The 22,944-nt window shown below is 39.3% G+C and overlaps 2 protein-coding genes across 4 annotated transcripts in view; one reads left to right on the forward strand and one right to left on the reverse strand.

Moving 5' to 3' along the window:
• The window catches only part of adck2 (aarF domain containing kinase 2), a 226,913-nt gene that overhangs the window by 56,864 nt on the left and 147,105 nt on the right, over positions 1-22,944 (forward strand). The gene's annotated exons all lie outside the window — the stretch shown is intronic.
• The window catches only part of srpk2 (SRSF protein kinase 2), a 92,117-nt gene that overhangs the window by 52,289 nt on the left and 16,884 nt on the right, over positions 1-22,944 (reverse strand). The window contains exon 1 of one of the 3 annotated variants that reach the window (XM_072434849.1): positions 8,114-8,819. The exons of the other annotated variants lie outside the window; for them this stretch is intronic. Coding sequence (XP_072290950.1) covers positions 8,114-8,151 — 38 coding nt within the window. The 5' untranslated portion in view covers positions 8,152-8,819. Of the gene's footprint in view, positions 1-8,113; positions 8,820-22,944 lie in introns of those variants that run through there. 3 annotated transcript variants of the gene reach the window in all.

Genomic DNA, 22,944 nt, shown 5'->3' on the forward strand with positions numbered 1-22,944 from the left:
GGTACTCAAATCAGATTTTGTTATTTACATGCCAATTCAAATTAAATCAGATCATTTTGGTGTGCATGTAATTGTAGCCACTGCCTAAAGATTAGGGCAGGGAATGGCCTCATGATTCAATGTGATACATGATCCATAACTCATGAAACTGTATAAATATCACGATTTTGCGTTACATGTGATATTCGATATGTTACACATGATATTCTGGGATATATCTGCCACCTGCTCAAAACTTAATATGAAATATACACATTTTAATAATCTAAACCATCAATATTTCATTAGAAGCTTCTTTTCTCTACACAAAAAACAATATTTTAGCACTGTCACAAAATAATTTACCAAAAAATACTCATGGTGATATATCAATACAGCAGCCTACAATTTTGATACTATAATTCGATACTATAATATACACCAAATTTAGTATATTATAATAATACAATATGAAAAAAGTAATATATCAATTAGAAAATACAAAATAATAGATTTCTTCACTTTACATCAACTCGGAGCATGAAGTAATTTGCCAAACGATATAGAACTTACATTACATTCTGCCATCTGCTGTTGATTGTATTGAACTGCCCAACACTTTTCAAGACACACCATGACCTTTGACACCCCATACTCCAGTGTCTGTTCCATGTCAGCAGCACAGGTGTGTATCACATGACCTCTTGATGAGAGTCATCGCCATAACGACAAATGACTCGTGCGGTGTCTTGTTCGTAGTGAAGCGTTTGAGTCAGTGCTATTATTACTGATTAACCACAGGAGCAGATCCAATATGGTGGAAAGTCCCTGAGCTGGCTCTGCAGTGACACAGCTACAAAGCATTAACGCCAGGATCAGTCGCTGACCACAACATAGAGCTTTTGTTAGGTCTATAATGCTTCACCAAATGTTTGAGCAAAGAGGTTCAGAACATTATCTAAATGTTAATTCCTTTCTATGGTCAAAGGCAAAGCCAATATTAGCTCAAGGGAAATTTGAAATCAATTATTTATTAAGAAATGCACCTTTGACCCTTTAAAAGTTTCAAAATCTCAATTCGTTTTTACATTTTTACCCTAAAAGTGCATTTTGAAATGGCGACTATGATACTTTACCTCAAGTAATTTTCTTTTTATGTGATACTTTTACTTTTTTTGGCCTTATGTCTGTACATTTACAAGTAACAAAACTGACTACGTCTCCATTTTCTATGTGAATTTGTCTGTTTGTTTGACCCATCCTTAAACCTGTCAGGTTCAGTAGGGGCCCTGGGGCCATCTCCAGATCTTGAACCAGGATCTTGGTTGGGAGATTAGCCTCCTGTGTTTCAATATTACAGTGCTCATAAAGTAACCTGTAAAAACAAGCTACTTCTGCAAATAGGAGGGACAATACAAAACGGGCCCACATAAAATCAGAGCACAGACTATCCCAAACAGCAGTATCATTCCGGTGCATACTCGGGAGAAGTGGACAGCCTGGATAATGGAGGCCACAGAGCCAGACAGGCAGGCCAGGGTTTGTATTTGGCGAGCTGGCTTCCCTGCTACGCTTCATTACCTATTGTCATGTCGCGGCGCGGCTCAGGCTGCCCGCGGCTGTGAGGGCGTTGCTGTGCGCTGTGGTCTGGTTGTGTCTGAGGCGGAGTGGGTCAGGCCGGAGAAGATGTTGGGAGCCATGTTGGATGCTACTGTCCGTCCAGGCCTGATGTACTGCTGTCTGCTGCATCGGGCTGGCTTCCTGACAGACTGGCTGAGGTCCAACACGACACACAGCATCTTCTTCAGCTCTGCTCTCCGACTTTCTGTATCTGTTGTGTTCTTCAAAGTCTTGCACTGATGGATTTGTTGGTGTCTTATGTCAGTGAGAAATAGTAATTGCAGAACAATAAACATAAGACACAAATGCCAGGAATCTGAATAGTATCTGAATCTGAATAGTATTGAGGCTGGTATTGATTCTTTCATTTTGTTATGTTGCATTATCATGAATGCAATTATGCAATGCCAAAATTAACTACTGTTTGCTCTTTTAAAGCAGCTGTCACCTTCCTCAGAAGCGTCATCCAACTGCTGTGACGTGTCACTTTAATGGCCACGCCCCCTGCATCCTGGTTGTCCCTGGAGACACGTATGGGAGCATGAAAGCTCCTTTGTCAGTGTTCTTAGTTGTTGTGCCTCATTTTCTGATCTTGATTGCCTCACGTATCCACATGACACGTCACAACAGTCGGATGATGCTTCTGAGGAAGGTGACAGCCGCTCACCAAATCATGTCAAGGCAAAAACAACATATTTTCCGTATAAAAAAGAGCAAACAAATTTAAAAAACAACTTAATGATTGTAATTAATGGATATAGGCCTAATCTCTATAAAAATTAGCACTATTTCAAGGAAACATTCTTACGGCAAGGATAAGTACACTTCACGGGTTAACCAGCGCTTTTAATCATACTATTTCCAAAGGTGCACACAAAGCTAGTGAACTCTTGACCTGTGAGTGTTTGTATACCACACTTGCACATAAGACTCAGAGGAAGTCCTTCCAACGACATAAGCCCTCACATCATACCGGGAGTTAGCGCATTAAAACTGCATGTCATGTCTTATTGTACCAGGCTTTAAACTGTTCACTTGCCCTCGACACGTCAAAATGCACACATCCCCTTATACCAAGTTACACAAGAAAGATTCACTTCAGATTGCGAGAGCCCCCACAGATATTGCAATTTGAACAAGTGGAATTTGCTATTAGTTTATATAACATCCACAAAAGAGAACAAAATCGGCCTGTGTCTCCATGGAATATTTCAGTCTAAAACCGGCTAATCCTATACATCTTACAAGAGCTGCAAGATTACTCACAATCAAATCAAAATCACAATTTGAATAGTCAATAAGACAAATCAGACAACCACAAATTATTTAAATAAAATGATTTCCTTATGAATAAAACCTGCTTATGCTGTAGTTTAGACTTAGTTTAGAATTTAAAATACGTGGGATTAAAAGTAAAGCAGTTCATTTGTCAGTCTTCTCTCAAATATTTATGCCCCTGGACAAGTTGAAAATGTAAACTTTGAACTGTTGAACTACTAAAACATAATTATTGCAATGCTTGTCAAAAAAATATAAATTAGATTTTTTTTCTAAATCTTTCAATAAACTGCTAACTGAATCTTACATTTGAACTAATACATAGCGAATTATAATAATTAATCTTCCAAATAGGATTGCATTTGTGTTTATGGTATAATTTAAGTTTAGGGTTTGGCTCTGGTATGTTCGATTCATGACAGATTACCTCTTATAACTCTTAAGTTTGGTATATCTCATAAAGATGCTGTAGAAATATCAGTGTATTCCTGCACACCTGGAGCCAGATGGTTTCACGAGCATCATTTTTGCTCATAATTTCACACACAAAACACAAAAAGACAAATATAGACCCAGGTTTTGTCTTACTGGATACCAACCAAGTGAAAAGTCAAATAGTCTTCAAAACAGCAAAAAACGAAGATTGATGAAAATGAAGGCGCACTATGTAACTTTTCTGATGACTCCGACACCTGCTAGTGTCCATGGAGATGCTTTAGCTTTGCCTAGAATGTTCCACTGTATGGCATTAAACGTATCTATCTTGAATTAAGCCATTTACAACGAGACAAGCAGGTGGCGGACCTTCCACTAGAAAACTTACATTGTGCACCTTTAATTAGGGGTCGGTTATATCAAAATTTAGATAATACCATGAATGTTGTTTTTAAGATTAATTTGAGAGATATTTCACAATAGACACATTTAAAGACATGTTTTAACACATTGACATAATATCATCCGACTATGTTTTCAGGATAAACAAAAAACGAGATATATGTTTTTGTCAATATCGCCCACCACTTCCTTTAACATATTTTTGCATAGTTGATACTTGAGGTTACTTAACATCTTACGTCAAGACAAGTTTAAGCCCCTGCTAGGAAAAAAGTGATTTAAGAGCGGCTCAACAATGCATCTTAATGAGTGTCATCTTTTCAAACGTATGCCTTATATCAATCCCTTTAAACAGCTTCCAGCTTATGCAAATAAATGTGCATATTCATCTGCATTTCTTTGGCTTGAAATCTGCCTGAATTGAGAACAAAAGACAAAAAAAGCTCCAATCCCAATTTTGCTAGTTCAAAAATGGCCTTGAAGACAGCATTATCAGCCGAGCCCCGTGGCTGATCATGATAAGAAATGAATTTGTAGACATTCAATCTGTTTTTGTGCATATCTTATATCAAGATTCATCACAATTATATCAAAATTGCAGTTTGAATAGTCACAATTAGTAAATGGCAAAAAGTGTAGTTTGGACCTCTACAATGATGAAGTTTAGCAGTTCATATTTCAGTCTGCAACTGAGGCTCGAGTGCTCAGAAAATTCCTGTTTCCACCTATCCCCTATCCCCGCCCACATCCCTGAATTTGGAGTTTTAATTTTTCAAATAATCACAGCTGAGTGATACATGTAGGATTCTAAAATAACTAGCCCTTTAAAAAAACAAAAACATTGTTGCAGAGAAATGTCACAATGAAGAGGCGGAGCTTATCAGTTCAAGTCAATGAATCAGTTTGTATTGCTAAGCTGTTTTAGATCAATAAGGAGCTTTACTATGCGAAAAATGTGAAATGAGGATCTATTTATGTTGTATGTACCTGGAAAAAATGCATTATATGTCTCCTTTAAATGCCAATTCTAGCTGTATGTGTCTAAAATATTCAGTCTTGTTTTAGATTTTTGAACAAATACCACATCTTATCACAAAACTAGTCAGAAAAATCCCAATTACATGTATTTTTTCTCTAAAATGGTTCAACCCTTTGCTGTCATATGAGATGTCTGGGGTGATTCAGCTCGCGCCAGCCTGGTGAGTGTGTCTATTCTTTGTTACCGTTCACGCAACAATAGAGTGCTCCATTATTCTTAATTACATTCAGGCTACTATGACCCAAACAACAGATGATGTGAAAAGAGTATGTGAGCCGAGAAGAAGCCAACAACTCGTCATGGCTGCTGCATGCGACAGCTGATAGCATCTCAGAAATGTTATCTAAAAAGTAGCCTCCAAAGATATGGGTTTTGTCTGCTTTCCACAAGACAGACAACTATTTACTCTTTTTCTGCTATTTTTGTAATTACCGGCTCCAAGGTTAAAACCAAGGCTCTACAAAAACATGATAAGGTATACATATGTTGAATACTAAGCGAGTACAAATATTATGGTAAACAAATAAATACTGATAGACTATTTTGAATAATTAGATGAGTCTTTATACTAGTAAAAAGAAGAAAATGTGAGTCTTCCTTTTTTTTTCTCTTTTGTCTGTACATAATTGGTGCACTGTGTAACTTTTCTAATTTCCATGGAAATGTTACTACTTTGCCTGAAATTTTCCACAATATGGCATTAAATTTACAGTATTTATCTCCATGGAGACAAGCAGAAGGTAGGTAAGCCGGTGGCAAAACCCCCAGAACACTGCAAAACATTTCAATTATTTCCATGAATACCTTTACATTTGCAAAACAGTGAAAATTGCTAGTTCAAACCATTTGTCCCAGTAACACAGACACCGCTTCTGTCCATAGAGTCAACGTTAGTATCCATTAGATCTAGACTCAGGTCAAAGTTGACATTCAAGAGAAGACGGAAATATGTAGAGCTGTAGTCAACAAGAGAAATTATTGGTCGAGTGTCTTAAAACTATGTCTATGATTTGACTCATATATCTGACACAAACTGTGCTGACAAGACCACAAGACTACAAGATATCACATGGTTGCAAATAATAGAAAACTGCAAGTGACCAGTTCATTTATCAGTAAAAACTCAGAATTAACTCCCAAATTTCAAGATAACTCACTCCATGCCTTCCACTTCCTGTCGTTGAATATAAATCCTTTAAACTCCCTCCAAAATGATAAGTTTGACAAAAAATGTAGGTCAACAAAGACACTATGGGCCGATTAATCGACAAAGCGACTAAAGGAGTAAAGCTTTAGAAATATGTGCTTTGAACTAACCCAAGGATCCAGTGTATTTCAGAAGATGTTTGTAGAAGTTTAAACAACAGTATTGGCTCCTTTTAAATGGAATAAAACTGATTTTTTAAATATTATTTGCAGAGGACATTCATGCAGTCATTGAGATTTGCAAATAGCTAATTTCGATTGCGATTGCGATATACCTTGCAGCCCTCGTGTCCCTCGCTGTATGTTTTGTGGCGGCTCGTCTGGGCCCTGGCTGCTTTGGCACAGCATAAGCTCCTACCTGAGTCACACTCTGCCTGGGCCATAGCCTCCAGCGGACGTCAAATCCAGTTCTTTCTGCGTATTCACTTCGGGGAGGAATGCAGCCAGCGCCAATTAGGTCTGAATGAATCTGGGCTTTAGACAGTTTAGACACACACCATGACTTTGGCCCGATTGTGAGCAGAGATGGAAAGTACCAGGGCAACAATACGAGCTTGTATTCAAACATCATGTCCTGTTCTAAAGCGTTATTGAACAAAAGGAATCCTTGTGATTAGTAGATCCTGACAATATTTTATAAATAACTTTTTTTCCTCAAGGACAGTTTCAAGCAATAGTTCACTTTCAAGGTCAATATTTACAGAAACTAAAACCAGACTGCAAATAGAAATCATAAGCTACTGTATTTTCTAAGCTGAGACTTCTATCATTTTTGCATAGTCCCGTTTGTGATACATACTATCTGTCATATATTTGTTCATAAATTGTTTGTAGCGTAAGAAATGCAGTAACAACAATCAGATTTAAGAAGTTAAGTCTCCCATGTGATTTCTCCAAGGTTGCTATGAAGTACAGGCACTTAATTAGACACAAGTAGCTGGTTTGATTAGCAAGAACAATCATAAACACTCAAACTTGTTTTTTTTCTTTTTTCTTTTAAGGTAAAAGGGCTACAAAGCTGGATCATTTATGTCATTTGAAAGAAAAAAAAATATTTCTTTGCTTGATAACACTTAATAAATCATAATAATTGATAATCTGACTTACAAACAATTAGGAAAGACTTTTTGACTAACGAGTCAAACATCCATGGGTTTGATCAATGACATTTGCCATAGCAACTAACATTTAAAAACAAAACATTTGAATGGTCAAGTCCCACAAATGGCGTCACAGTGTGGCATTAAACGCCTCAGCAGCAGGTGATGCCACAAGGCCAACAAACCTACAGGTCAGATCTGTGAATTGGCTGGCAAAGACAGCTTTTTCAAGGTATTTTCTTAGTGATAACACCTGTAATTGAAGATGAGTTTAATGTGGAGTATTACAGGCCATGCGGTCACATCTCCATGGAAACAAGCAGCTGGTAAGACCCACCTCCCAGAAAAGTTACATAGTGCACCTTTAAGATCCTGGGTTATAGCTCCTCTATCATTTACGTCACATTGAAACAATACATAATTAGTTTTGTGCTTTTGCGTTTCAAGAGAAAGATCATTATTCCCTTGAACTAGAAAATATTCACTGAGCATTCTCGACCGACCAATGTTTCATAATTGGTTACTATATGCTCCTTCTGAGCTGGTTATAACTGCACTACACTAGAAGGTGTTTTGTTGGCCTGTCGTCCTGCAGTCGGGATGCCCTGCCACTGCTGCATGGCTCTCCTCATGTTGACGTGTGTTGACACTCTTGCTGTGTAAGCTCTGGTCCCATCAGACCCACTGCCAGGGGTGTGTATGTGCGTTTGTCATTGTTGTCAAAAGAAATGTTGCAACCTTGAAGAGATGCGGGGCAGGCAAGACTGTGTGCTACGAGGTAAAAGGTGTGCTTATAACCAAAGACGTGCGGGGTTCGTGTTTTGGCAACTAAGGACATATCAATTCCTCTGCATGATACAGTCCAATCAATGTGACCCAGACAATAGCGGCAAAAACACAGACAGAAACCAAACATGGGGGTGGTGGTGAGGGGGTAGGTGCTTGGATGGCGCTTGCTTGGGGCATACAAAACAGCGTCACAGCATGGAGAATAACAAGCCTAAAGAAGATGGTAGGACGTTTAAGAGATATACGGGGCAGGTGGAGGCATTACCTTTCGGGGGACGAGGATTTCTCCGAGTTCACGGACATGAGCGGTGCCTGGGAGAGCCGCTCTCTGGCCCGGGGACCACAGGGGGCGGCGGCGAAACGGGCGAGCTGAACTGGATCGCAGTTTTTTGGGCTTTTTGAGGTGACTCCTGGCGTCTCCCTATTTGGCCGCTGTGTCTGGGCAGAGGAAGGAGAGGGTTACTGGCACCCCCCTCCTCCTCCCCCTCTTCCTGCTCCCTCTTCCTCTCGTCCTCAGTGGAGAAGAAAGGATGGAGGACACAAGGCTTTGCGATATAAGATCCAAAGCAGAACGTATTTTCTCAGCCCGCTTGTGCGTTTGTGGATTAGCTGATAGTGGCAGCAGTCAGGTGCCCCTCCTCGTGCCCAGGCGTCCTCTTCTCTTCTTCCTCCCTTTTCCTTCTCCTTCTCCTCCTTCACCTTGCGTCTATCTCACTTTCACTCCAGCTTTCTCTTGGGGCCTTCTCCTCCTCTTGGCTTTTATCTTCTCCTTGCTGGCGCTTGATCTCGCTTGTCGATGCTATTCTCCCAAGAACTTCTTCTCTAACGTCTCTTGTCTGTGTATGTGCGTCGCCTTCACCGCTCTCCTCTGTCTGGTTGGCTCTGTCAGGCCTTCTGCAGCTCTGCACAACAACAGAGCCCAGAGCAAGTTGGAATGTTCCACTATCGGCAGAAACCCAGGGGTGGCGGTCGGCTATACACAAGCAGGAAGAACTGGATTTCTCCTCCCCTTTTTCTCTGCACCGAATGAGCCCCTCCCATCCCCTCTCTCCATCCCTCAGCCTCTCTCTCCCTCTCTCTCTCCTTCTCCCAATTGCCTTATTACGACATCCTGTTTCTCGGGGCAACGCCGCACAGATCTGCTAGCCCCCTCTTTTTTTCTAAGCTGTATGTAACAGCGTCGCTTCTTCTCAAGTAGATCCATTTGAAGAAGCAGTTAGATGATTTTCGGGATTGAGATGGTCTGGAGGAGAACAGGGATGTTGGGGTTAAAGATGCCAGACACAAGGTCTCGATCAGAAGAAGACCAAAGAGGGGTTTAATTAATAAACCAAGAAAGGGTGCATGAAGCTGTAGTTGATGCTAGGGCTGCACAGTATATCACAAAGTTCATCGAAATCACAATAATCAAATCGCAAAGATAGCTAAACAGCTAGACAGCCTGAAGTTGTTTTCTCTGAACAAAATCCCACTTTTAAACATATATTGCAAATCGAATTGCAATACTTGGCAACAACAGCGAGAAAGATAATGTTAAAGACTGCTGTGGATCACTGCTACAGCCTGATGATTGATATTTGGAGACTTTCTTGCAAAGTGTAAGCAAAAGACACCAGTTTCAAGAGATAACATTCTAGGGTTGGCAAAGGTAACAAAAATCAGATACTGATCGATACCACAACTAGAATTAAAACTAGATAGTATTTGAGTAAGTATTGATAGAAAAAAAGAATGCATAAACAGCACAAAATGTGAACTTTCCTTGACAATTTTAGAATGATCTTAAGCTTGATCAGGATTAGTATAAAATGACATGGTAGCATAAAGAAACTACTATTATTTAGTGTTGAATATTACAGTACATACAGTATACAGTCAAAAGGTTAAATTTAACCACATATAAACAAACACAATTAAAGAAGAAAACAAGACCAGAGAGAAAAACGGAATAGAATTAAAACAGTAGACGTTTAGCCTTGTTGTTGTTTTTTTGCTTTATTATTTATAAAGCAAAAAAACAACAACAAGGCACACAAAACCCAAACGACCCAGCCAGTTTTCCATCTTCAATCATGACAAGGCCCTTTAACTTGATAACAACAAAAATCGGTACAACAATTATAGTTCTAAAAATCTATAACTGGACACTGATTGATAATAAAAGTAGAATTGAAGCTAAATACTCATTTAAACAAGTATCAATGCTGAAAAAATTCCATCAGTAAGAAAAAATGTTTCCTATTCCTGCAATCGCATCAGAACATTAAATAAACTACTGCTGATTTGAAATGAAAACTACATTGTAATGTCAACAAACCCTGATTATTCACCACCGAGCAGCTGAATAATCTGTAGGTTTTTGGACGCTGATGGGGCTCGGTGTGGTGTGGTTGTCACTGTTCTCGTCTGTGTTGTCCCTCTTCTCTTTTGGGCAGATGGGAGAGCTTCTACATGAGTAAACAGAGCGAGCCATAGCCACAGGGTGACGCTGCGATGGGGGTCGTCTCATCTCTTCATCTGACCTCAATATGGAGTATGCTGGCACGTCTATATGTGACGGTCTGTGTGAGAATGCACAGCGGGGCATACAAAGGGCACATGGAGGTTAATGTCATTGACCGGCAAACACCTACAATCAGCACAGAAATACGTTTGAGTTGTCGAATATGAGGTGGAGTAGAGAGGATGTTATTTGCATACACGTGAAATTGGAGGATAGCAGAGTTCATTTTGAAAAGGCAATAGGGTTAAAACGGTGCACATGTAAGATAACATTATCCAAGAATTTCTAAAAAACCTCATCTCAGTATTAAGATCATTATTATTGCAAGACCGCACAACTTGCAATGGTGAATGTATTTTTCAAGAATGATTGTTTAAAAATCACCTTAATCCGCATTGATGTTACTGTGTTGTAGTTCGTAACTCAACCAACATGTGGGCTGTGCATTGGCTACATTAGATAATAGGGCACAACACAAAATCAGAAGTGTCAATGCCATCTAAATGCATTATAATTCTTAAATTATAATACATTCATATTCTTAAATTACAATACATTAAAAATATAAAGGATGTCAGCAATGGAATGAGTAGGATGGGTCAAGTTTGGCACACAAAATATAGGCTGGACAAAGCAACAGGACTATCTACATCCACCATCTGATCACATTTTGTTTGCAGTTAGTAAATCACAAACATTGCACTTGTAACAGGTGTAAAAGTGTCATCTGGACACTGAAACTGCTCTGCCTTTGTTTACCGGCCAGCCCACAATGAGCCTGGCAGGTAAACAGAGGCAGAGTACATTCAGGTTATAACTCTTCCCTTAGGGCACGAGTAATTTAGCTCAAAATGATTCTCATCTTCTCAGGTAAGTACCTTCAGATTGACAAAACATTGTTAATTTAAAACATTGTCCATTGTACCTTTGAAACATTCTTAATTAAGTTACACTTAACACTGCATACAACAAAATATCATGTGATATTATGCACAAAATTGTCCAACAAAATGATATATCGGTGGGAGATTTATCGAAGATGCAATATACCTCTATCTGTTTTGGAGATACAAATAATATTTAGTGCAGCACTGTAACCAAACAAACACATTTCAGTCACTAGAAATCAGTTTTAGCTGCAAACAGATTCAGTCCTTTATGTTTGACCTGAAGTTAATCATTAACGTACTGTAATGACGCAATTTACGCATTCAAAATGCCATTACCGCTTTTGTACAATGTTGTTGTAGAACACAACAGCAGGCTGTAAAGAGTGTGATGGAGCCAATATTTGAGAAGTTAATGTATATTCTTTTATTTTGCAGATTAGAATGTGGCTGCGAATGGCTTGCAAACACTGATAGGCATGCAGTGTTATGAACTCATGGTTAGAAAACATATGTGATCAAACTGCTTTTGACAGGAGACAGAAAGGGACAAGATGATCTGTTCTGTGCTGCTATCTCAGTATAGCTCCACTTCCCCACATAAAAGAGCCACATTAGGCACACATGTCTCCGAGCCAAAGCATTGTCCTGGTTCTCTGTGGATATGGGCCAGTGGGGGGTACAAGAACAAGACAGGCCTCCGTGCATCCACACAGCAAGAGGCAGAACTCTGCTATGAATGACACACTTTTAGTCATTCATTTATGTTTAGGCGTCACATTTATATGAGAAGCTGTGTCTATATTTCCCCCAAAGGTTGAATATTGAAAGACATAAAATAGTACACTTGATTCTATTATATGAATGACAAACAAGTAATAGGTGAAAGATACAGTATACTTATGGTGCGTTCACAATTGTTGTTATTTGGTTCTAAATGAAGCCCCAGACCTGATGTAGACTTGCTTTGGTCTTGTTCTAGCTCTTGTTTAGTCTTGATCTAATCCTGGTTTAGTTCCAGGTTTAGTTCTTATTTTCATGCCCTCCACATGCACATGTAAACGCACCATATTGTACTCTAGGGCTGCAACTACTGATTGATTAGTAGTCAACTCGACAAATGATTATTTCAATTGTAAATTGAGACTTTTGAAATGTATTATCAACCACATGGTGATACCACATGGTGATAATAAAGTGTCAGAAATGGTTTGGTTTGACACTTTAATTTAATAATCTCACTCAGTATGTTTACATACAAACTAAGAAAACGAATTGTTGCTTTAATCCGATACAATTAGACATCTTCATGTGCATGTAAACACTTTACTCCAATAGAAATCGGGGTTAAAAATCTCAGATTGAGACACCGTGATTATGCGGTTGTGTTCGGTTTCCTCGTGCCATGTATACATATATACTTTGCCTTAATCACACTGAAATAGACAAGGCTTGTGCGCATGCTCCACGGCCCACGCTGGTATGACCCCGGAATAAAACGACGAAGACATGCTATTGTTGTAGCCCTCCAACAGCATACGGCGTTCTTGTCTGCCTCTCGAAATCACCATGAACACCAGGGTTAGAGTGCACTTTATCTGCACAATAACTAACACGGACATGACATACGAGATGAACAAAGCTGTACGACTATCCATCTTGCAAAATGCGCATGACAGTTGTTTATATGTGACGCAAAAGGTCAACCGGAATAGGGGGTTGTATTAGTCCGCCGAAACAACGCATATCGCCACCTAGTGTTAGGAGGACAACACGTTCTTGTCAGGAATTGGACTTTCTCGTCTGCATGTATACTTGGACAAGGACAGAGTTTCATCAAGACGTCAAAACCGAACGTGTTTTTTTTTGTAATCATGTAAAGACATAGAGTCTGTATAGTCCAGATAATGATTAAATACCAATATGATTATTTTTTAAAGTTGACTATAAAAATGTATCAATTAATAATTGCAGCCATGACATTTTTGATCAACTAAAGACATTCCCTAATGATCACTCGGTTGACTGAAGGGGAAGTAACTTGAAACTGGCAAAAGTTCAGACCATTATCTGTATGATCTGATCTTTATCTTATAAAGTGACATTTCTGCATTTTTGTGATCAATTTGACAAGCATTTCACATTTGTCTCATAATCAAACCTCAACACATTTAAAGACACGTTCTAACCAGTAGCGTGCAGTGACTTTTATAGAAGCAGAAATGGGGTGTTCCTCTAAATTTGTGGATAACATTTGCATGCGAAAGATAAAAAAAAACAATAGTCAGTCTCATACCCCACTTTCCCACATGAAGGGCATAACTACCATATATCTACCATACCCGTTTAAACTGTTGGATAGATTTAATAGTCTCATTTCACTGATCAATTCATTACACAAATTAGCATTGTATGTTATCAAAATACAGCATGTAGTTCTAACTAACACCAGTCATTAAAAACGTGAGCAGAGCCTTAGCTACAAAGACTTGTTGGTGCTGCTGTTGCTTCGCTTCTCCTCTGCACATGCTCAGATACATCCAAGATTCCCACACAGCTTATTCAGCCTGGTTTGAGGCTGTGTGGTCCTCAGAGCGCATGTGCAGAGCTCTAAAAGAAGCTGCTGTCCACTCTGGTTCCAAAAGCTCATGTTAGAGAACAGAGCATGAACAGGCCTCTGAACACGGTCAGACAATGGAAAAGGGCAGGAGAAGAACCAAGCTTCCCACAGTATCGCTCAGCGGCCTGTAGAAGCCACTAAAAGACACCGTGACTTCCAGCCAGCAGAAGCAAAAATATATTTGGATATATATTTGAGGGTGTACCCCAGGATGTGCCCCGCCTAAGGCCCAAAGTCACTAGGATAGGCTGCAGTCACACACGACCCCTAACGGGACACGCAGTAAAAAATGACTGAATGAATCTGACACATGGTAATTTAAGATTTTATTGGTCAACCACTGCTTGCCTTGATTGCCCTGACCTCACGCCACTGGTTTTGACACATTTTTGTTTTGCTAAAATCGCCCAGCCCTAGTTCATTATTAAAAGTTTAAACATTTGTGTTGCTTGCGCCGCTCCTTCGGATATGATTTGGCCTATTGTATATGTTAATGCAAGAACTGCAATACCCAAATACAAATTCATATAGTATACTCACATTATGTGTTGTATAGGATCAAAGCATGGTGGGTTTGATAGATGACAAACACACAAACCAGCTAAATGACAGCTGTGTTCTGTTTTAACTGGGAACATATCCAGGTAAAATTCCCAAAGGTGATCCATTCTACAACACACACGTTGCCAAATCCAGGCACTGCAGTCCCGGGACATTCACCCGAAGCCATCAATTTGCAAATTCAAAGGCTGATAGCTTCTTGTTCTATTTTTGGGACTAGAAAGAGCAATAGAAGAATAGTAGGGGGGGGAGGAGAGAAGATGATTCTCAGGAGCAGATATATTTTGGGACCCAGTATTGAGGCTGCCACGAGCTATCTTTAAGCGGCCTACTTCTCTTTACGCTCCCTGCCTGGTGGATGCACAGAAGGGGAATTCAAGCATGAGAATGACATAATTATGGAAGCCGAAAAAGGATACAGGCTAAAGCTATGAAAACATTTGGTAAAATGTACAAAATGGTCATTAGATAAGCCAGAAGGATGCTGCTTTACAACAAGTCTTTGTGTGTTATAGACTGGTCTGGGTATAACCGTTTGCAGGGAAAACACTGCTCCCAAGTGGAACAGACAAGTACTCACACTGACTGATTCTCATTCTCTTCATTCGAGTGACCTTATGACAAGCATATAAAGGGTGTTGAATGCTGATAAACCTGTGATATTGCCAATAACCAAATTGTTTAAATTAAAACGTTACAGAAAGGCTGATATTGTTAATGATTTTTCAATATTGAGGACTAAATTTGCACTGATTAGTCTTGGTTATAGTAAATTGTGATTAAAGAAAAGAAGAAAATAAACAATAATTTAGCAGGATTATCACCCCAAAAAACAACTCTAAATACTAAATGCATAAACATAGGCTGCGATAAATTAACTGCAGAACAATCCAGTTGCGGTAAATAGTTAGTTTGCATCTATGATGAGTCATACAAGTAATCTATTCAACAGCTCAAATCTTATTCTAACAGAAAAACAAATTAAGCCCCAATGGCAAGCTAAATAGCCGGATAATTCTTAGGCATTTAGATTAGTCACTAGCTTGTCTGGCAACCTTTCCATCCTCCCACCTGAAAACTGCATCTCCTTATAGTGGGTGAGTGACTGTGCGTTCATTTATACACTTAGGCCCACCACGAGTCCCAAAGCAGTTCTCCTGTCGAGTGCTTGTAATTTATGTACCAGACATACTCACACTTTCTTTGCCTCGCTACCGGAGAGAATGCACTTAGAAGCAATATGTCTGATTGTGTGGGTGCCTTGCAATTTGAAGTGAGCGTGTGTGTGCACTAAGTGTTTAGTGGGAATTGTTAGTTCAACCAAAACTTGTGCGGTTATAGCGCCATAAGCACCAGATTGTGTGTGTGTGTGTGAGAGTGTGTGTGTGAGAGTGTGTGTGTGTGTGTGTGTGTGTGTGAGAGTGTGTGTGTGTGAGAGTAAGTGAGTGAGTGAGTGAGTGCGTGCGTGCGAGCGTGCGTGCGTGCGTGTGTGTGCGTGCGTGTGTGTGTGTGTGTGTGTGTGCGTGTGTGTGTGTGTGTGTGAGAAAGTCATTAGCTAAACGCGGTATGTTTAATTGATGGATGAGCGACTCTTGACCCCTGTTTCTGAACTTTGACCTGATGGCTGCAACACAATAGGGACATGTATGGATTGGATTTTATCACATCCAGGATTGGGCAACACTTAAAAGTGATTGATTATTACAAAATGGTGAACATAATGGATGGCATGTTATAACAATGCGTTCAATCTACTTTACAATTTTAATGTTATGCTGCGTCTCGGGTATTTAGTATTAAACTATAACATATGTAGATATATATTTTAAACATTTTGTTCAATGTAAACCGCAATATTGATTTAGAACGGCTTAATAATAGAAACAGGTTAATTGACGTTTTTGAACCCTACATGTGTGACCCGCAGTCTGAATTATTTTTAAGATAATTAATAAGAAGAAGAATATACAATAGTCGGAGGGGGCAGGGGGTTGGTGAAAACAGAATTTTTTTTAGCACTCAAGCCTCAAATGCAGAATAATTCAGGAATATTCAAACATGCATGAATCAAGAAAAGTATAACAATAAGTAATCTATTAATGAGGGAATACATTTCATATAATAGCTCATAAAAGTCCATTTTTATTTAATATGCCTTTTAACATTAATAGCATTCAGAGGTGCCGTTTGATGCAATAAAGTCTGGTTTAGCTTAGCTTATTTAAAAAAAAAATGTTAATGGTTAATTCTTAATCAAACCATGTGTTACATCACAAATGTAGGTATAAGCGTGATTAGTTCCTTAATTAAAATGTGGTAATAATTTGACTGAACTTGTGTACACATTTCATTACAAGTTATCCGAGTTACCCCACAAAAAATATATATTTCAAGACAAATACAAGGGCACTGCCATAGTATCCAGCCATTTTCATCAACACCGTGTCAAATATGTCACAAAGACTCCTTTCACCTATGACCAAAACACTGAGCGTGACTGCCCTCTATCGGCCAGACAGGGGAACAGTGACTCCAACTTCTATTAAACCCAATTGACTTGAGTTATTATTCTTTTTTATATAATGACAAACAAGGCACAGTCAGGTTGCACTATGGGAGTGGAGACCAGGGCATAAATAATAATAGTTGAATGTTTTCCTTCTGTCATATAACCAGGAGGAGGGGGAATAGTGTTGTGCAGAGACTGCGGGGGCGGCGTTCAACAAAGAGCTCCCTGTGACTTCAGCCTGACCGTGATAACAGCCTGGAGCCCAGAGAGGGAGGCCGGGACAACAGCAGAAACAATGTTAACACTCTCGATGGGGTAGTTTACCTAAAAATAAGACATTTCTATTACAAGACTATATTTGCAGATATTCTTTAAAATGTGTGGAGGTCATGACAGAAACAATGAACAAAGCTGGCTATCTAAATACAAAAGTAAAACATTATTGCAATGGAAATGTTTTTGTGAGACGTTTAGTACTGATTACATTATGAAAAATAAATGCAATAAAAGGGGAATCTTAAATACCTCTGTTGTACACAAAAGGTTAATGTTGCAGGTACAGACATTCTCAGGTGGTACTGTGCCTTTGCATACTATTATTACAAGGTCAAATGTATTAACATATGCAAATATTTAGCTTAACTGTTTTAAGACATTGTTTATTTACATAAATAATCATACATATCATCAATACTTCTGAATTATGTGTGGTAGTGGAACTAAAATGACGCAAGTTAAATGTCCAACTACTGCTATTGCTATGGGGACTTGGGGATTTATAAATGTTCATAAATCACCATAAAAATGTATTAGGTTTCAGGTCAGTTCCAATGACATTATATGAATAACCAACAAATAATCCTGCTACAAAAAATATAACTAGTTTTTCTGGGGAGAATTCTGACGCAACATACAGCTGTGGATGACTTGCTTCACATACATAAATAAAGAAACATAAGAAACAAGCATGATCACAAATTCAATATTTGCAAAATCATCTTTAATGACCTTTTAACCTTGTCACAAAGGCATTTCCTCATCATTAGTTTACTCAAAGTTGTTTTTAGTTGATTCATGTATGTTTGCTGTTTTGTCAGTCTGTTTTCACTCAGCGCGGTGAGAGAATAAGGCAGATTTCAGCAACACGGGGCTAAACCAGGACAGCAGACAGACCAGCCAATTATTCACTGTTTACAAGAGCCACAGAAGGCGTGATAAACAAACACATCGTGGACTGAGATGGACACATGGCTGTTACGTGCACGGACCCAAGAGATGTGGGTTAGTAACATGAGCAGAGATGCACACAAACTCCCTCGTGTCCAAACCAATGATCAGCACCAACCATTGCTATTAAATACAACATAATGAGTATTGATCCTACAGCGCTGCATATGCTCCGCTGCCTTTGTTAAATGAGTCGGTGAATTATTGACTTTTTATCGTGGGAAATCCTTATTTACCGCTGCCAAATGTGTCCTTAAAGTGAAGTCAAAATATAACGTATGCATACAAAAAAATCCTACTATAAATACCAGTGACTTTTTTGCGCAAGTAGCACTTTAAATCAACCTTTTATACATAAGAATGAATACATTTTTTCAACCAATGATCTGCATATTCTTTTAGCTCCGGCCAATCATTGTTTGCATTTGTGTTTGGAATATAAATCACTGTGAGACTGCTAAGTGGGAGTTGAAAAAAAGGTTTATAACATGAGAAATAGATTGCAGTGTAAGTGTATCTTCTAGTGTCATATAATTGTGTATAATTATATAATTATATTATATAATATAAAAGTGTATCTTCTAGTGTCATATAATTGTAACCAAAACTGCAAAAGTCTCTAAACCAATATTTGACATTGGAAATAATCATTTGTCTGGTAAAATTGCACTTTCTGACCAAAGATACATTTTCTTTCTTGATCTCTGACTCTCTCAACTATCAAAACAAGAACCAGTCGGGTTTAGAAGGGGCTTTCTAAAAACAGCACACTTTTTGTTTAAATGACAGTCCAAGTTTCCACACTCAACATTAACAAAGATTTTAACAACACAAACAAAGTTGTTATGGTTGGACTAGTTTTAGTGACTGGAGATGACCGAAAAAGCTTTGTCGGGATCAATTCAAATCATAATCAACTTATAAATTCAAGTCTGACTTGATTTGTGCTGTTCATACAAAATGCCAAAACGTGCCTGTAAATGTCTTTGCTGAGGTTTAAAATACAAATGGACTGTAAAATTACTACAAAAGTACACAAATATAGCTTTTTACCTTTATTTCGAAGATTAGGCTGCTTGCTTCTGTTCATTTTGTTTCAATTCATCTCTTTTTATAGCTTTATTTAATATTTTTATTACAGTATACTCTATATTAGGGTTGCCAAAAGTACCAAACATCAGATACTAATCAATACTAAAACTAGTATCGAAATGAGATTCTCATTTGATCAAGAATTGATACAAAAACAGGACAAAATGTGATATTTTGTGAACATTTTAGAATGATTTTGAGCTTAATCAAAACCAAACTAAGATCATGATGTTTAATAAAGAAAGTACCATTATTTTCTGTTGAGAATGTCAGTCTATTATCAAAAAACCTTTTAGCTTTTTTAAATGATTAGTGTAGTATTGAAATTGAGATGAAATGTTATCATTGTGACAACACCACTCTCTATATGTGAATTTCTTATATCTCCAATTACTTTTTAGAAATACAATACTTGAATAAATCACATATTTGCTTTTTAAAAATGTATACAGTAACCGCAGCCTTTGTGAAATCACCCAACTCTATCATTCTACACAGTATGCAGTACGTGTGATACTGCAGTGAGCTGTGTGGATCACGTATGAGCTACTTTCACGTTCAGAGACCTGTGAGCCCTCCACGCAGCACTTTTTGAAAACCTTCATTTCCTGCCTTCAGCCTCTTGTGGCATCTCTCCATCCCTCTCTCTCTCCATCCCTCTCTCTCCATCCCTCTCTCTCCATCCCTCTCTCCCCATCCCTCTCTCCCCATCCCTCTCTCTCTCCATCCCTCTCTCACTCCATCCCTCTCTCTCTCCATCCCTCTCTCTCTCATCCCTCTCTCTCCATCCCTCTCTCTCTCCATCCCTCTCTCTCCATCCCTCTCTCTCCATCCCTCTCTCTCTCCATCCCTCTCTCCCCATCCCGCTCTCTCTCCATCCCTCTCTCTCTCCATCCCTCTCTCTCTCCATCCCTCTCTCTCTCCATCCCTCTCTCTCTCCATCCCTCTCACTCCATCCCTCTCACTCCATCCCTCTCACTCCATCCCTCTCTCTCTCCATCCCTCTCTCTCTCCATCCCTCTCTCTCTCCATCCCTCTCTCACTCCATCCCTCTCTCACTCCATCCCTCTCTCTCTCCATCCCTCTCTCTCTCATCCCTCTCTCTCCATCCCTCTCCCCCCATCCCGCTCTCTCTCCATCCCTCTCTCTCTCCATCCCTCTCTCTCTCCATCCCTCTCTCTCTCCATCCCTCTCTCTCTCCATCCCTCTCTCTCTCCATCCCTCTCTCACTCCATCCCTCTCACTCCATCCCTCTCTCTCTCCATCCCTCTCTCACTCCATCCCTCTCACTCCATCCCTCTCTCTCTCCATCCCTCTCTCTCTCCATCCCTCTCTCTCTCCATCCCTCTCTCTCTCCATCCCTCTCTCACTCCATCCCTCTCTCACTCCATCCCTCTCTCACTCCATCCCTCTCTCTCTCCATCCCTCTCTCTCTCCATCCCTCTCTCTCTCCATCCCTCTCTCTCTCCATCCCTCTCTCTCTCCATCCCTCTCTCTCCATCCCTCTCTCTCCATCCCTCTCTCTCCATCCCTCTCTCTCTCCATCCCTCTCTCTCTCCATCCCTCTCTCTCTCCATCCCTCTCTCTCCATCCCTCTCTCTCCATCCCTCTCTCTCCATCCCTCTCTCTCTCCATCCCTCTCTCTCTCCATCCCTCTCTCTCTCCATCCCTCTCTCTCCATCCCTCTCTCTCCATCCCTCTCTCTCCATCCCTCTCTCTCTCCATCCCTCTCTCTCTCCATCCCTCTCTCTCTCCATCCCTCTCTCTCTCCATCCCTCTCTCACTCCATCCCTCTCTCACTCCATCCCTCTCTCTCTCCATCCCTCTCTCTCTCCATCCCTCTCTCTCTCCATCCCTCTCTCTCTCCATCCCTCTCTCTCTCCATCCCTCTCTCTCCATCCCTCTCTCTCCATCCCTCTCTCTCTCCATCCCTCTCTCTCTCCATCCCTCTCTCTCTCCATCCCTCTCTCTCTCCATCTCTTTCCCAAACCAATCATGGCACATAATTAACCTCATGTTTTCACTTCATCCATCTTCCTCCTCCCGAGTCCCGACTACTGATGGTTCATCTATTCTTCTTGTTTTGGACATTCAAACCAAGCCTCTTCAAGTCTATACACGGCTAATAATGTTTGCTTCTGCATTTTGTTTTATAATTCTACTTCCTATAAATCATGACATGTAAAAACACCTTTATTTTGTTGAATAATGTTTAAAGAAAATGTGTTTATGTGTGTAAATTGTGCTAAATGTTTAGACTGAGTCGACCTGTTAATATGTTTTAGAACTCTGCACTTTTTTTTTTCTTTTCATTTTCAAGATATTTTTCAACACAAACTGTATTATCCCTCCAAAATAAGTCAAAATTTGAAAATCATAGAAACCTGTCATATGTCTCCACCAGTTTATTATATAATTCTATCTTTTGATTTCAGAACATAAGATTTTTAAAAGGTGCAATATAACGTTTCTCTGTGGAGATGTTATTGCACTGATTGTAATGTTCCACAGTATGACTTTAAACTGGTCTATCTTTGATTTAATCAATTACAATAAATAATGAAATTAAATGAAACATTCTTACTGTAATAAGGGGTCACCACTCCATAGATCTGACCTGTAACTTGGGATGGAGACATGAGTTTAATACCATGACAACAAATATTATATTAACTCGTTCTATAACTTCTATGACTGTTTATTGGTTCATTCTGCAATTTAATTGTTGCAGCTCAAGCCTTTAAAGCTATTTACTCATTATAAAGTTGTTTCAATCATATCATTTATGGCAATATTTTTCAGTAGCAACATTTCGTGCTTCAAAAAGTCTTATTGTAACAGTGTGGAACATTCCAGACCTTCCACGAGACTCAGAAACTATAGACTCATCAACTAAAAATCACCAACCTATGCCAATGTTATCCGTTGAAATCATAAACTATAATTTAAAAAAATGGTTGCATTATAAGAAATGATGAGTTATGGGAGCTAAAAAGTATCTGGTTGGTAGAAGCGCTCCAAAGAGTAGACTTTAGCATGGCCAAACTCTTACAGCGCAGTGTCCTGAAGAAGAGTTAGTCAATTTAGAGGCGTATTATAATGTCATACACAAAAGCCTGTAATGAAAGAGCAGAATGAGCCGGTTGGCAGATACATCTCCCACATCGAATATTAGCATTTAGATACACAGCTATTCAGCCGTCTGGCAAAGTTATGGCTTGAATTAATGCAGTTTTAATTGGGTTCCTTTATCACTTCTGCCTTAATTCCACCAGTGGGTTTCACTTAAAGCAGTAGAAGAGCAGCTAAACTACATTGCAATAATATCTACTGCATCATGTATGTATTCAGAGATAGCAGGACTCCACCACTGCTTTGGCCTTATCTTGCAATTATACAAACACAACCCGCAATCCTAGTCTGACTGTTGTGCCCATAAAGAGCCACAACACCATTTTACTGAACAGAAGTCACTGGAAAAAAAAACTTTATTGCTCAACAATACGTCATAAATAAACTGTCCATCCATTTTTGTTAGAAGGTATTTTGCTGCAATTATTCACGCTTTATTAATTTAAGATAAATGCCTCGTTGTTGACAGAGGTAATAAACATTCAATACTTATTATTAGAGACACAAAAATACTCAAAACCTCAGTGAGCGATGTCTAAATGCATCATAGTAATTATGGTAACAA

Source organism: Eucyclogobius newberryi, unplaced genomic scaffold, assembly GCF_026437365.1.
Source record: "Eucyclogobius newberryi isolate DKJ021-1_F unplaced genomic scaffold, fEucNew1.0.hap1 SCAF_7, whole genome shotgun sequence".
NCBI classification, from domain to species: Eukaryota; Metazoa; Chordata; class Actinopteri; order Gobiiformes; family Gobiidae; genus Eucyclogobius; species Eucyclogobius newberryi.